General features: G+C 37.6%; 1 protein-coding gene and 1 long non-coding RNA gene across 5 annotated transcripts; both read left to right on the forward strand.

Annotated features, from left to right (window-relative positions):
• LOC109725810 lies at positions 1301–5893 on the forward strand. 3 transcript variants are annotated; one of them, XR_002220343.1, is made up of 5 exons: positions 1301–3022; positions 3114–3178; positions 3372–3493; positions 3584–3691; positions 5855–5893. It is a non-coding gene; the product is annotated as an uncharacterized LOC109725810 (long non-coding RNA). The 3 variants fall into 3 exon arrangements; XR_002220342.1 differs by lacking the exon at positions 5855–5893 and adding an exon at positions 4132–4277; XR_002220341.1 differs by lacking the exon at positions 5855–5893 and having other exon boundaries at positions 3584–3904.
• LOC109725809 (protein FAR1-RELATED SEQUENCE 5-like) lies at positions 9500–14941 on the forward strand. Of its 2 annotated transcripts, none has more exons than XM_020255175.1 (5): positions 9500–10146; positions 10758–13035; positions 13568–13710; positions 13805–13885; positions 14587–14941. In XM_020255175.1, exons 2-5 carry the CDS (start codon positions 10767–10769, stop codon positions 14650–14652), a joined length of 2559 nt encoding a protein of 852 aa, XP_020110764.1. In that variant the 5' UTR covers positions 9500–10146; positions 10758–10766; the 3' UTR covers positions 14653–14941. The 2 variants fall into 2 exon arrangements, with proteins under 2 accessions (XP_020110764.1, XP_020110765.1); XM_020255176.1 differs by having other exon boundaries at positions 10783–13035.

Here is a 15563-nt window from a genome sequence, read left to right on the forward strand (position 1 = left end):
AATAGTGTTTGTGTGATGCCCTACTTTCCGGGGGTCATCTATCTAGGACTACCCTAATTCTACCACGCTTAACTCTCTGAAACTCTTAGATTTAGTCAGCGTCCAAAATGCTACAGGTGTGTTAAGAGTTTTAGCCATATTATATTTTATATATAGGGCTATTTGGGGTCTCACATTCTCCTTGTCTTTTAAGTTCCGACATTCTCATTAAGCTCTGACTAACAAGTACCACACGATATGAGACCCGTTTCCCTAGCCTTAACCACACTGTGGGGGAGCCGCGTTCTACCCACAATAGTTTTCATATAAGATTCTCGTTCTTCCCGCTGTATAATTTGGCTTAATCGAGACTTATCTCACACTTTCGGTTGATAATTGGCTTTGATACCAATTATGACGCCCCAGTTTCCAGAGGGTCATCCAGCCTAGGACTACTCTAGCACTAGTATGTGTTGGAAGAAATCTTTCTGATCTTGTATTAAAATATTTCGTAAAACAATTCGAAAGTTTAATTTAAGTTTCAGAAAAGATCTGAGAAAGAAAATAAATAATAATAAATACTATAAAGAAAAGGTTTAGAAAATGCCTGCGGATCGAAGTGTGCAAAACACTGTCTTAGAACCGAAATTGTCCCTCCACGTGTGAGGCTTCCCGGCAATTATTTCCAGCGATATAACGACCACGTTCCATCCCGTCAGCACGCTTTCAAGGTGGCGCAAGACGAATCCAACAAGTTTTAGATCCAACAAAAAAAGCTTGGCGAAAATCGGTGCAAAAAACCAATGGCGAGAAAGTAGGAAAAGGCGAAGTAGGGTTTGGGTATACTCGGATTCTTCTTAAACTCATGTAACCTCCTCCAATAGGTATAACCAAGGCAAGATAAAGATAAAAGCTGATAAAATGAAATAAACCCGATGTATGGGCCGCGCGCCGTCGCTCGCACCGGCTTGTGCTCGTGCCGTGCGTGTGTTTAAACGAGAGTATAACTCTCATTTTCTCCCAAACAACTAGCTTAACAATAAAGAAAATATATATATATATATATATATATATATATATAAACCAATAACACCCCTTTAGTTTTCAATGTGGGACTAAACCTCACACATGAAAACTTTAGTTGGGTTCCTAAGTGTTGATAAGTACTCCTCTCGTTTCAACACGAAGTAAGGCTTATCTATATATCCTCTATTAATTCCCGTGTTAGGGATCCACGTGTCATCCCATGCTTAATTTTGTACACGTGGCCCCGTCATAGGTCCCACCTGCTACCCCGTCAGTTCGATCCCGCTACCCCGCCTCTTCGATCCCTGCTACCCCCGCCTCTTCGATGGCGCATCCGTTTCGATCCCGGTTGCTCCCCTATCTCTCCTCTCCTCTCCTCTCCTCTCCGACCCTTTCCTTCGATCCCCTTCGTCCCCTCGACCTCTCCCCTCCCCCGAAACCCTAGCTCTCTCGATCGTGGGGGGTGGGGTGCAGCCATGAAGCTTGCGGGGCTCAGATCGGAATCGTTCCTTTGCCCCCGCCTCTTCGATCGCTCCCCGATTCCCACCGCTTCGATCCCTGCCCCGCCTCTTCTAACCCTCCCCTGCAACCGCCGCTTCGATCCCTCCTCCACCTCTTCAATCCTTCCTCTGCCTCTTCGATCTCTCTCTACGCTTCATATATAAGTTGAATTCTTGCAGGCTTCCGTGTCGATCCCTCCTCTCGCACACCCCTCTCCCCGCCTCCTTCCCCTGTCGCCCCGCATGGCGCGGAGGTCCTGCGGATCCGCGCCGAACTCTCTCATATCTCTTTCCGATCTGCAAGGATCTTCTTCTCCTCCTCCCCCTCGCCATCATGCGATCGATCGGAGGAGCTTGCAGGCCCCTGCGCCCTCTCCCCAGCGCTCGCGCCCTATTCGATGAAATGCCGAGGCGATTGCAGGGCGCTTCGCGGGCATCGGAGAAGTAGGGCGCGGTGTTGGGATGGTGATAAATATTATTCCTTTACATTTATATGTCTGATCATGTAAATAGAGGTATAAATTAGCAACTCTAGGTAAAACTCTTTCCTTTCCCCTTTCCTGCAGCATGCTTTAAAACAAAAGGAGAAAAAAAAGTGCCCTAGAATCCACAGGCTCCTCCTTTCTCCTTTCCTTCAGCATGGTTAAGTGCAACGGTTTGAGGAGGGGCCTTTTCCAATTTCAGATTTGGGGTCCCAAAGAAGTCCAGACAAAAGTAAACAGGGGGGGAAGAACTGTAGTTCGGTCCTGTGCAGTTTATAGCAATGTTTTGTTTGTTATGGGTTATTTTGCTTGCACTTGAACGTGATAAGAATTTGAACCTTCTATTCCCCGAGACTTTGTCTTCCCCGTTTTCCTCCCGTGCGATGATGACTTTCCCAAAATCAGATGATCGCTATAATTGAGAAAGGCATGTGTTTTCTTGATTGGTAATGAGAGCACTTTGGATGGCTTACTTCTTAAGCAACCAGTTGTTCTCATTTGTGCTAAGAATGGTTTCGGCGTTCGCATGGTTTCTAGCTCGGTTGGCACTATTAATCAGGAAGACTTCGCTGCCAATCTGATAATGCTTGATAACTAGGGGTGTCTGAGCAAAAATTATTTATTTATTTCCATACCTACTCATGTTTGCTGCTCCTCTTTACTCTTCTCTTCTTTGTAAACATTGGTTTCATGTTTTTTTAAACTATTGGGATTTCCCCAAATTGCATCTTTGGCTTTGATTTGTCAAATCTCTTTGTTTTCGACTTGCTTTTACCTGCATTTGATTTCTTTTTCCCTTTTTTTTTTTTAGCAACCTTTCAAGACTTGGTTATTTTACATCATTATTTTGAGGTGTTCTGTAGAAAAAACTCTATTCTTTTGCTTTTCCTTCGCCCTGATTTTCGAAGCAAAAAAAATTATATGCCGTGGAATCCGCAAGTCCCTGTTTTCGATTTCTGCAGGTTGCCTATGCCTTCCTGCTGGCTGTCGGCTCTTAATACTACTCGAAGAGTGTCCTGGATATATTCATGAGTTGTAAGTACCTTTTTCACACAGATATATCATGTTTACTTACCAATTGTTTGAGGAAAATACTAATCTTCCACAAAATATTACTGTCTTGCAGGTTACAAAACAATGCTATATTTCTTGATAACCTGTATCGCCATATCTCATGATATTACTGCTATAGTAATGCCTATTTGATTCTTCTTATATATATATGTGTGTGTGTGTGTTCTCTGAGTTTGTTTTTCAATAATTATCACTTCAATTCAATGTACACTGATTATAATAGTAGAAAATAAAACCCTTAGTATAAATTAGTGTAAGTGGTTAAAAATTGTTGTTGTTTTTTTTGCCTTTTTGTATTAATTTTATGCAGATGAAGCACTCTGATATGCCCACGACCTGTTCGTAGAAATGCTTCTTCCAATCATATTTCTAACATAAGAGGATTTCACTCTCAGTAATGGAGCACCTACACAACCCCAAACTGTCCCCATGGTTAGATCTCAGAGTCTTTTACATAAGAGACCTATGTTCATCTGTGCAATTTGAACGGTCTAATTTTTTCCCCAATGCGATAATTTCTAGGAGTTGGTTCATCCTACTTTCTTACAAGTAGCTGCAGCTATCTACCAGGATACACCGAATTTCCGCCGTTACTTTAACTGTTGAAATACGGATATCTACCAACTTAAGGTACCGACGACTTCTGCTTATTATTTCCGCTTCCCCCAGCCTTTTTTTGAGCATTGTTTCTCAATCCTGTTTTTTCTTACTTCAACTTAGTCTTATTGCTGTGTTTTCACTCCCTTGAATTGCAACTTTTCAAGAATGTATATACTGTTATAAATTTGTGGAATTCTAATATCAGTATTTTAATTATTTATCTTGCAGCTATCATTTCTCTTTTACCCCAGTTCTTTAATGCATTGTGATTTTTCCAGTATTACTTGATTTCTTTTATTTCTTTAAACTCCTGTCATTTTCATGCTCTTCTTTGAGACCATGGTGATAAGTACGGCACAACGTGGAAAATAGTGCCTTGGAACAAGCGGAAGTTTGGATGGCCTGCTTATAGGCAACCACTTCCTATTATGCTTATCAATGGTGCCTTTTGCTTATGTGTTTATTTGCAGGCCCCTGTAGCTATGTGTGTCCCAACTACGATTTTGGTTGCACATTGACTACTGTCAGTAATCCGCTGTTTCTACTGTTACTTTGTACTAAAGCCAGACATTGCCAATGCAGCTTACATGAACCCATTAAGCTTCTTTATCCTGCATCCCTTTCTACTCTTTTATATTATATATATATATATATATATATATATATATATATATATATATATATATAGAGAGAGAGAGAGAGAGAGAGAGAGAGAGAAAGAAATCAACGTCAATTCTCAACCAATACCAACATCTTTGCATAAACATTAATCAAGCATCAAATTAAGGTATAATTAAATTAGAAGTAAGAAGATTAGGAAATTTATTTATAGAATTTGAACAACACAGTTTATCAACAGGAAAATAGGTAGAGGTGATAAGTTTTACAGATGTTAGAGATTGACCTTTCTATACTTCTTTCTCTTTTCTCTATTCTGGTACTTATCGAATATTAGTTCTTGCAATACCTTTTGAGGCAATGATGATATGAAGGAAAAAGATAAGAGATTTGGACGGTCTAAGCCCTTGGTAACCATCTCTTATGTTTGCTATTCCCTCTCCTAATTGCATTACAATAGTAGATAGAGTCTTTTTATACTTCGCATTGTAGATTCCTGCTGTTGCCTTACAGATTGATAAGAACGGGTATCTTGCTTCATAGTTTATTTTTAAGTTTGTTGCTCATCCTACCTTTTTGCTCCCTTTTCTAGGTATGTAATTTTAAAGTATAACTGAAATCTTCTTAGTTGATGTTTATAATGCAAACTTATTGTGCTTATCACCTGTATATACTTAAATTACTGCTCTTACCCCATAGGTTTCAACTTCTTGATCATTTGTACTCAATTGATCCTTCTAGTTGCAAGCTTGATTTATTAAACTCCTCTTTGTTCTCTTTAGTCTTCTGGATATCCATCTAATTTTCTTTTCTTTTTTTTTTTGTTTTTTTTTTTGTTTTTTTTTGTTTTTTTTTTTGTTACTTTGTCAAGTTAACTTTCTTACCTAAATTTTTTCCCTTTTTGCTACCTATATATGCTCAAATAATTATGACCAGTTTTTTGCTTTCTCAAATGTTAGTTCTTGAAAGTACAAAGAACCCTCTCTTTAGCCTCTTTTTTTATATATATTTTCTGTTTATTTTTTTCTTTTTTATTATTATTTAATCCTTCGTTCAGTTGCAATCATCTCATATTTAAATTGAAGTTCTAGGATCTCTATTACTTAAATTTGGTGGCTTTATAATTCCAGTAAATTATAAATAGTATTCAGATTATCTATATTGCTAAAACTATATGGCTTGAACTGGTCATTATAAGGAATGTTACTTTACTGCTTAAAATACCATTGTTTCCAAATTTGCTTTCAGTCTGTTAAGGAGTACTTTTAGTAGATTCACATAGTTTAAGCCGAATATATCTACTAAAAATATATGAGAAACATATTTTTCAATTACCTGATTCATAGTGATTTAGTCAGGGTGTTGCTTCTTTTAAAGTCGAAAAAAGTTTTACCATAAACTCTGATAAAAAAAGGAAAAATAAAAAGTGAAAAAGATCTCAGCCCAGTTACTGAAGTATCTTCAAGGTACTAAAGCTTTCTTAAATACCCAATGTTATTGAAATAAGCCTTTATTTGTTACATAATTTGGAAATATATTTATTATTTGAGATTGCTATGTGTTTTTACTTCACAGTTCTGACCCTTCGATCGAAAATTTATCCGAAAGCTCACCCAGCAAAAAAATCTCGCCTTAGGTAACAATATGTCATAAAAAATTTCTTTGCTACAACTACTATTTGTACCTGTGAAATTTCTTAAATACTGAATGTTAGTTAAATAAGTCTTTATTTGTTAGGTAATTTGAAAATATATTTGTTATTTAAGATTGCTATATGACAAAATAACTTATAGAAATATAAAGATCTAAAATTTAAATTTTAAATTTTAAAAAATTATAATATATCTACCCGCTGCATCGCGCGAGTCACTACACTAGTTAATTATTAGGCTGTCTAAAAGACCTTAACAAGTTTTAAATCACAAAAATTTAATAAAATTCAATAATATACTCTCTTAATCTCTTGGGCGTAACCACCGCCCAAAATACTACAGTCGGATTCAGAATTTTACTTTTATTATATCTTATATATAAGATTATACGAGATCTCACAGTTTAGATCCAAGAAAGAAAATAAGGCTTTATTTTTTTCCCTTATACCAAAACTAAACATTGCGTTAATAAACATGCCATGACCTTTGGATTAGCCAGCAAAGTACCAATCGAAGCACTAGACAAGGTGCAGCTCTTAGCTTGGATTATAAAAATTATTAAGAGCATTTTTTTAATATTTTTTCTCAAATGCTGAATTAGATACCTCACATTAAAGCTTTAATTTTTAAGACTTAGGACTACATTTCTATATCTTGCTACAACAGACGCTTTAGGAATCTCAGATTACGCACCAAATGTTCTATTACAGTTGAGTCAGCATTGACACTAGTAATAATCTCTAACAGAGAAAATTATTGCTAAAAATCTAAAACAAACGTAGCAGGAACCTACTTTGATTAAAATTATGATTGGGCCAAACTAAAATAGTTCAAAAAGAATAGAAACAGATTTCTTTCTTTTTTTATAGAATCACATAAATCACATTATAAATGAATAATTATAAAAATAGACAACAATTTTTTGTTCTATTTTCTCATGACGCGTAATGCATTATTCTTCCAATCCCAAATATCTTACCGTTTAATACTAATCAGATCTTAAATTGATCTAGAGAAAAAAAAAAATCATAGTACGTCCTTAATACTAATTAGATCCTTAACAAAGATTTTAACTTGATTCGACAAATTCAATTATTGAAAACAAATATTTCCTCATCATATGTAGCCATGTAGGTAATACATCCCCTTGGCAATTTCTAAAAATCTAGGAACTGTTTAGTTAAATATAAATAAAATACAATATAGACAGTTACAAATTTAGAAGTTATAATTATATGCCTCTTTTTGGTTGAATTTAGTAGAAAGTGATGCAATTAGAAATAATTTAGTTGATTGCAGGCTATTAAGAAGGACATTGACAAAATTTTATCACTATACATATAGTGATGAAATTACCTCCAATATAGAAAAAAAAAATCTCTTTAACAATTATGGAGGTAAGCTTAAATTTTGTTTAAAGTCATGCTCTTCAACAATTGCAATTGGATACGCCCAATTTGGACGTCGTTCTAACTATTGCTGCCGAGTCTTCTCATACAATTCCAACTATGACAATTAAATTCAAGGGTTATTTGCATACATGTCCCTGTAAACATAGTAAATTGTAGAAATATCCTTGCAAAACGAAAACTTCATAAGTTGTACCTGCAAAAGTCTTAAGTTATGCAGATATGTCCCTGCCGTTAAGGATTGTTAGAAAATTTTTGTTAACCACGATAAAAATACTTAACCATGGTTAATTATAACGTGAATTTACGATTCTACCCTTCTTCTTCTTCCTCATCTTCTTCGTCGCCGGCGAGGGGGGCGGCGGCAGCGGCGGCTGCCGCGGCAAACCCTCTCCATCTTCCTCTTCCTCTTTTCTTTTCCTCTTTCCCTTTTTTCTTCCTCTCCCTCTTCTTTTTCCCTCTTCTTCGTCGCCGGCGAGGGAGAAGATGCAGCGGCGGCCGTGAGCCCTCCCTTTTCCTCTTCCTATCCCTCTTTCTCTTCACCCTTCTTCTTCCTCTTCCTCTATCTCTTCCCTCTTCTTCGTTGCCGGTGAGGGAGGAGATGCAGCAGCGGCGCGCGGCGGCGAACCCTTTTCCTTTTCATCTTTCTCTTCCCTCTCCCTCTCCCTCTTCCTCTTCCATTTTCTTCTTTCTCTCATTCTTTCTCTTCCCTCTTCTTCGTCGTCGGCGAACCCGACCCCGCGCCGCCGCCGTTGTTCGCTCCAGCGGCCCAAAGAGGAAGAGAAAGAGAAGGGGAAGAAGGGTATTTTAGAGGGATATATTTGTGAGGGCAAAATGGTTATTTCACAAGAAAACTGTTAAAAAATAAACAGTTCTTTAACGGATGTTAACTAGAGGGATATATCTGCATAAATTAGGACTTTTGTAGGGACAACTTATTGAGTTTTCGTTTTGCAGGAATATTTCCGCAATTCACTATATTTGCAGGGACGTGTATGCAAATAACCCTAAATTCAAATACACAAAATCAAACACTGAGCTTTAATCTATATGTATTTATCATAGGGATGTCAACGGGTCGGATTCGGAGCGGATTTTTCAAAAATCCGAACCCGTACCCCACTCCAAACCTGAACCCAAACCCGACAGATTTTTAAAATCTATGTCCAAACCCGAACCCGACCAAAAATCCGAAACTCGAACTCGAACCCAAAAATCCGAACTTAAAATAATTATTTCTCTTTTCAATATTTCAAAATATATAACATTAAATCTAAATTTTTAAAATACAAATTAAAATTTAACATTAAATTTTTATACACATATTGTATATAATGTAAAATAAATTCGGGTATGGGTCGGGTTTGGGTAGGGGTCGAGTTCGGATCGGGTACAGTCAAAATCTATATCCGTCAGGTTTTGTTTTTTTTATATCCATATGCAAAATCATATCTATTTAGTATCGAGTAAATTTGCTCCATTCGGATTCGGGTTCGGATAAAATTTCAGATATCTGTATCCATCGACATCTCTAATTTATCACTATAGTGTAATTATAACTATGTGCAACTAGATAACCTCTTAGGAAAGCCTCCCTACTCACCAAATACTTAATCCTTATTTTAATTAAACTGCTCAGATAAATTCAATTATGGAACCCAAACATGATATAAAAAGGATTTAGGCTTGTATGCTTTTAGAAGTATGGTGACCTCTGTGTTATCAAGTTATTTTCGATTCTGAGACTTTCGAATCGACGATCGGCTCCAATAGACTTCATCTAGATTATTGGAAGTAGCTAGAAAATAAATTTTATAATTTTATAATTTTATTTATCCTGTTATCGAATAGATCAAAAATTAATAATTTGTTTGGTTGAGGTGTAAAAATATTCAAACTACGTAAAATTTTGAAAAATATTTTTTTATACTATTATGAAATCAATATTTTTTATCTAAAATTTTAGTATCATGTATTATCATTTTTTCTGAAATTTTTATTTTGAGCCGTTGAATTTTAGTTCTTTTTAAATGACTAAATAAATGATTTAAAAAAATATTAAATTTAAAATTTAAAATTATTTTAATATTACAAATTAAATCTAATAGAGTTGATCATTGATACAAAAATTCTAAAACATCATGGTAAAAAAATTGCAGAAGGGTAAAGCGAGGGAGGATAGCGAAGAGGAGGAGAAGCAGGTGGAAGAGGAACGAAGCAAGATGGGCGGCCTCCTATCCTGCTCTACTACCATAGGATTCCTTATCACCTCTACCAGGTCCAATAATTGCGTTGACCCGTTCCACGGTACTATCACTAATCCCGTCCAATCACATCCCGCCACGTCATGGTTTCCGATTAAATATGCTGCAACCACTGAACCGCTCAGATCCCTCGGCCTCGGGGAATCATATTGCTCTGGACCCGGTCCAGTTTTTCCCCCGGCTTACTAGACCGGGTCCAGGCGAGTTAAAAAATCCCGATCCTTAGACTCGGTCCATCCTCGCTCTCGCCCCTCCACGTTTCCCCTTCGCCCCCTCTCTCCCCTCGCCGCCCCCCGTCCTCTCCGATCTCCGATCGGCGACCGGATCGGCGATCTCTTCGCTCCTCGGAGGTGGAAGCTTCGTCGATGTGGTTCTCCTCGGCCTCCCGACGCGATCCGCGGTTCTTCTAGGGTTTGCTCCCCCTTTTTGGTTGCGTCCGTGCCCTAATCGGCTGCTGGGGCAACTATTTGGGGATATTGCTCGCGATTAGGGGTGATTCGGCGCCGAATCTTAGTTTTCTTGTATTAACTTCCCCAAAATCGGTGAGCTCTTTGGTTTCTCTAGATCTGTTTGTTGATACTCTTTAGATGCGTTTAATACTCCTCTAATCGGGTTTATTATTTTGTGTTCTTGTTTCGGAATACAATTTTTGTTTATTTTTTTGGGGGTAAATCTCTTACATGGTAGGACTTGGTAGGGTTTTGTGCAGATGCTTTTAATTCTCCTCTATCGGCTTAAAATCTTTGTTTTCTTGTTTCAAAATCCCTTTTTTGTTGGTTTTTTTTGGGGGGGAAACATCATAAATATAGGGTTTTTTAGGGTTTTGTTAACATCAGGAGCAATCTCTTTATTTTGGCTATTTTGTTCTAATATTTTTTTGTTTTAGATGGAAGTGTTGACATTAGGGTTTTGTTTACTTTTGAAGTACTCCCTTTATTTTGGCTATTTACTTCTAATATTCTTCGTTTCATATGGAATTATTGCTGAATCTCATAGCAGTTCTGTTGGAATTAGTTTTTCGTTTCAACAGTAATGTAAAACCAAATATTCACAGTTGCTAAGCTTTTATCAGTAATCATGTGGTGGTAATATTGTATTTACTGTAATGTTAAAATTTATTTTTCAATCATTATCTGATCTATTACATGGCCAGACTGTCTTAATGGTGGATATTGCAGTGATGGACAACCCTACATTCGACATGGAGGTCGCGCAAGAGACGATATCTCTAAACAGTAACCAAGAACAGGCGGAGAAAAATGGAGAGGACCGAGAAGAAGAAGCAGATAAGGGAAAGGAGAGCGGAGAAAAATCAGAAAGAAAGGACAGGTTTGCGGCCGTTTTGAGCCGCGAGGAGGCGGACAAGAAACTAATGGAGAGTGTAGCACATAGCGAAGAAGAAGCTTACCGGTTGTACTGCGACTATGGACATCGCATGGGCTTTAGCGTTCGAAAGGGAAAGCAGTATTATTATATAGGGACTAAAAAAATCCGTACGAAAGATTATTATTGCTCAAAGGAAGGACATAGAGATGATGAGCAGCTTACGAAGGCAAATTATAATCGGCCCGATACTAGAACAGATTGCAAAGCCATGATTCGCTTTCAAGTCGATGATCAGGGGCAGTGGAAAGTGATTCGGTTGGTCTCCGATCATAACCATGAGTTGGCTAAACCAGAAGAAAGGCACTTGTTGAGATCTGCAAGGTCTTTGACGCCTGCAAAGGGGGGTGTGACAGATCCACTAGCAATAGTTGGAACCCAACATCTTAATGCTCTAGCCGATATAAATGAAGAAGGCGAGGGAGTTGATAATGCGGAATTTACTATGCGGGATTGCTACAATAATCTCAATGTGCATAGTATAAACCTTATTGAGGCGGGAGACGCCCAAAGCCTAGTGAACCTATTTAAGCGTAGGACCAATGAGGATGGCATGTTTTATTGGGATGTGCAAGTAGATCAGGAGGGTAGAATGACTAATTTTTTCTGGAGGGATGGTAGGAGCCGAATCGATTATGATTGTTTCGGCGATGCTGTGGTGTTCGATACGACATACCGCTCAAACAAATACGACCTAATATGTGCACCATTCATCGGGGTAAATCATCATTGGCAGAACGTCATGTTTGGTTGTGCATTTCTTTTAGATGAGACGACAACATCCTTTGTGTGGCTGTTTAAGACATTCTTGGAGTCAATGGGTGGACGGCCTCCTAAATCAATTATTACAAGTGGGGATCAGGAAATGGCAAAAGCTATCGAAGAGGTTTTCCCAGGCACACATCATTTCCTTTGTCATTGGCAGATTCAGAAGGATGCACCTTCTCATATGGGAACTCTTAATGCCTGTCGCCCTTTTCACAATATGTTCGCCAAATGTATGCAAGGGTGCGATTCAGAGATGGAGTTTGAGGATACATGGGGTGCTATGCTTCATGAGTATAATTTACACGATAATCTTTGGCTTAATAATCTCTATAGATTTAAGGAGAGATGGTGCACGGCTCTTAACAAGGACTTTTTTGATGCCGGGATTCGATCATCGAACCGGAGTGAGAGCACGAACGATGTATTCAACGAGATTGCTGATAAATCAACCACTCCGGCAAGGTTTGTTCTTGCGTTCGAGAAGTTGGTCAAGGATTGGCGTAAAAACGAGCTTGAAGAAGACTTCCGCTGCACACAAACTGTGCCTGCTCGTACTGTTAAGCATAGCGAGATGTTGAAGCATGCTGCAAATATTTACACCCGTAAATTCTACAGATTATTTGAGAGTGACTTTCTTGATGGATGCGGTGCAACATCATTCCAGGAAATTCCATTAGGTGGCACATTATATAGATTTGAGCTCATAATGCAAGGAAGGGGTTCCAGGGTCTACATAGTTTTACTCGACACTTCTACACTGGAAGTTACTTGTAGCTGCAAAAAGTTTGAGACGATGGGTCTACTATGTTCGCACGCCTTAAAAGCATTTAGCGTCAAGAATGTGGACAGAATTCCAGAAAGGTACATTTTAAAAAGGTGGACAAAAGATGTTAGGAGGGGGGTGTATAGATTTAAGCAAGATGAGTCATTGCCATTAGAATACACTGAATCTGAACGTACCTTTCGCAATCGCGCGATGCGTTTTGCTTATAATCTTGTTATGAAGAGCCAGGGGCACGAGGAATCAAGAAAGATATTTTGGGACATTCTTGAGAGTGGAGAGAAGGCATTGGAGAAATTCTTGGACAGCAAAAGTTTGCATTCACGTACTAAAGATAAAGGAGCGAGCGACGATGAGGACGATTCTAGTGATGGGCGTGAAGAAACTCATCCGATGTTCTATACTCCGCCGGTGACTCTTCTAGGAGTTCCTACCACCAAAGTAAAAGGACGGTACAAAAAAAGAAAGAAAAAATCATCCAAAGGAGAGCCGAGTTCTAGTGAGTTAACCATTCTTTTACTTATTTTTCCACCTTAATATATAGATACTTGACATATATACCCTATAATATCATCTATTTACCTATGTACCCCTTAAAAATCTGAATTTTCGTATATGCTATTTGGAAACGTTATATTGTATGTATTCTTACAAAACTATCCCTCTCTGGGAAGCTTGTTCTAATATGGAATATGAATTGGAGGACTACGGATGTCTAAATTTCACCGTTTTAGATACTTTTTCAGACCCATTGCCGATGCATTAAAAAAGGACAAATTTTAGCGGACGGTGCGGCTACAGAATAAGGTTTGATCCTCTTCATGGGGATTCCGTAAATATCCCATTCCAAAAATAGTTTTTGCAGAAAACTCACTACATATATGTATATTTTTATATGGAAATTCAGATTTTACAGGGGATGTACGTGTAAGCGGATGATTTTGAAGGAGTGTATATGTAAAAGCCACAAAATTATTTTTATAACAATTAGTTTTCTTATTTGCCAAGAAATCTATGATTCTGTGATGTAGGAAAAGCAAAACAAGCAGCAGGTTCCTCAAATTTCGTTGTCTTACCTGGTGGGACCCAACTTTATTCTGTGCAAGACACTCGGAATTATCAGCAAGTAGTTCGGCCGAATGCTCCAAATGTTCCTCCGCAGGTCTATTATCCGGTATAACAAACTCGAACTCATTTCTTGAATTATCCTAGTCCGTTTAGCATATATTTTTTGAATACGCACTGAAACTATCCACAATCTGCTGTAGGGATATCCTTCTGCTGGCATGCCGCCAGGTCAAGTTTATGTACGCCCAAATGTGCATCCAATGCCTCATTTCACATCTCAGGTATTTGATGAAGTTTTACTGGGTAAATTGTACACTACTAGGCCCTATACTTTTTTAAGTCAAGTTTCACTATGGGCTTCAACCTTTTCAGTTAGACATTTAACACCCAACCGTTTAGAACAACTTCACTTTAGTCCTTGCCTAGGAGAAAACATTATTGCCTGCACTGGTGCTTTCATACACCACGAGTCCGCCGGTCCTTCCATCAGTCTCATACTTTCAATCCAACCATTCAATTTCCTAGTAGAGAAAAGTCCTAAATGGGTTGTACGCATTGAAATATGAGATGGGATTGAGAACCGATGGATGTGTGGAGCACAGATGTTTGAATGCTCTTGCAGTAATTTCATCTCCAAATTTAGCGAGGACAAGGACTAGAGGGAATCACTTTTTAAAATTCGGAGTTGTGGAATGGTTAACTTAAAAGCTCGAGAACTGAAGGGAAACTTGCTTAAAGTTCGGGGGCCTAGTTGTGCAACTCAACCAAGTGTTATTTTCTTGAAATTTACTCAACTTAAGAGATGGGAAAACTGCCGATCTTGTTTAAAAGCAAGTCTCCAACAGGGGGAGTCCTACGATTTTGATTGATTCTATTGTTCATATATTCCAATAAAAAATTAACTTAACAAATCATGCCACCTATTATCCATACTTGTTAATCATGTCTAGTTCTGATAACTTATTTGGATTATTGTCGGTAGGAATCCTCGGTGCATGGTGGAAAGGTCCCTATTCCTCCAAATTATCGCACTGTAAAGAACACTTGAAGACTGTATGTAGGCAAGGTAGTTCTAACTATTTAGATTTTCTTTGTTGTGGAAGAAGAAGGGATGCTAAATGTCTTGTAAACTTCATAGGGGTGTGACTCTATTATCAAATTTTTGTTGTTTCACTCTGAACACCCATAGTAGGAGTTAGCTTGTTCTTATTTTTATTTTTCCTTTTGTTGTAGTAAAGAAACATAGCAACTCTAATATTCGACTGTGTTGATTTCTAGTGGAATGCAGTGGAAATTGCTTGTCAAATTTTATTGCCGGATGGGAGTGGATTAAGTAATCGTCTCTTTTCTTTGAAAGCAGTCCTGCTGTGTATAGATAGCAATTTAATTTTTAGCTGTTCTCCGCGCCTAGTCTTATCTCTAGGGTATTTGTACTTCCATTACCCTGTGACTTTGTTGCATTTAACTGTCCCATAATAATTGTTCTTTTATATTGAGTTTCACAGAAGGAAGAGAAGGTTCCAGCTTGCGAAGTTGCGTACTTCTCTCTCTTTGCGTAACGAAGTCCTTTGTTTTGCTCAGCGAATTCTTTCCTTTTTAACTGTTTGTTATTCCGACACAAATTTCAGGGACGAAGCTAGAATTCAATCTCCAGGATGCCCAAAATATATTTAAATAGAAACTTTAGTAATAAATAATAAACAAAGGTTTTCCTAATTAAAAATTTTTATTAAAAAATTATTAATTANTCCTAATTAAAAATTTTTATTAAAAAATTATTAAATAAAATTTTTAGAGTAGAGAAATATATTACAAAAGACTTTATAAACAAGAAGCTTTTAATATATTTTCACTCATAAAAAGAGTATACGATTAGGAGAAAGAAAGAGAGAGTTATATATATTGGCACCATATTATTAAGTAAATATTGAAAAATTAGGGGGGCTACGGCTATCCATG

The sequence above is a fragment of the Ananas comosus genome, linkage group 20 (assembly GCF_001540865.1).
Source record: "Ananas comosus cultivar F153 linkage group 20, ASM154086v1, whole genome shotgun sequence".
Taxonomy (NCBI): domain Eukaryota; kingdom Viridiplantae; phylum Streptophyta; class Magnoliopsida; order Poales; family Bromeliaceae; genus Ananas; species Ananas comosus.

Bases quoted from the DNA above. Each gene is read 5' to 3' on its own strand.
- LOC109725809 (XM_020255175.1), top strand. From the start codon at position 10,767: ATGGTGGATATTGCAGTGATGGACAACCCTACATTCGACATGGAGGTC. The intron at 13,711-13,804 runs GTATAACAAACT...AATCTGCTGTAG, and splicing joins CTCCGCAGGTCTATTATCCG to GGATATCCTTCTGCTGGCAT. The intron at 13,886-14,586 runs GTATTTGATGAA...TATTGTCGGTAG, and splicing joins TGCCTCATTTCACATCTCAG to GAATCCTCGGTGCATGGTGG.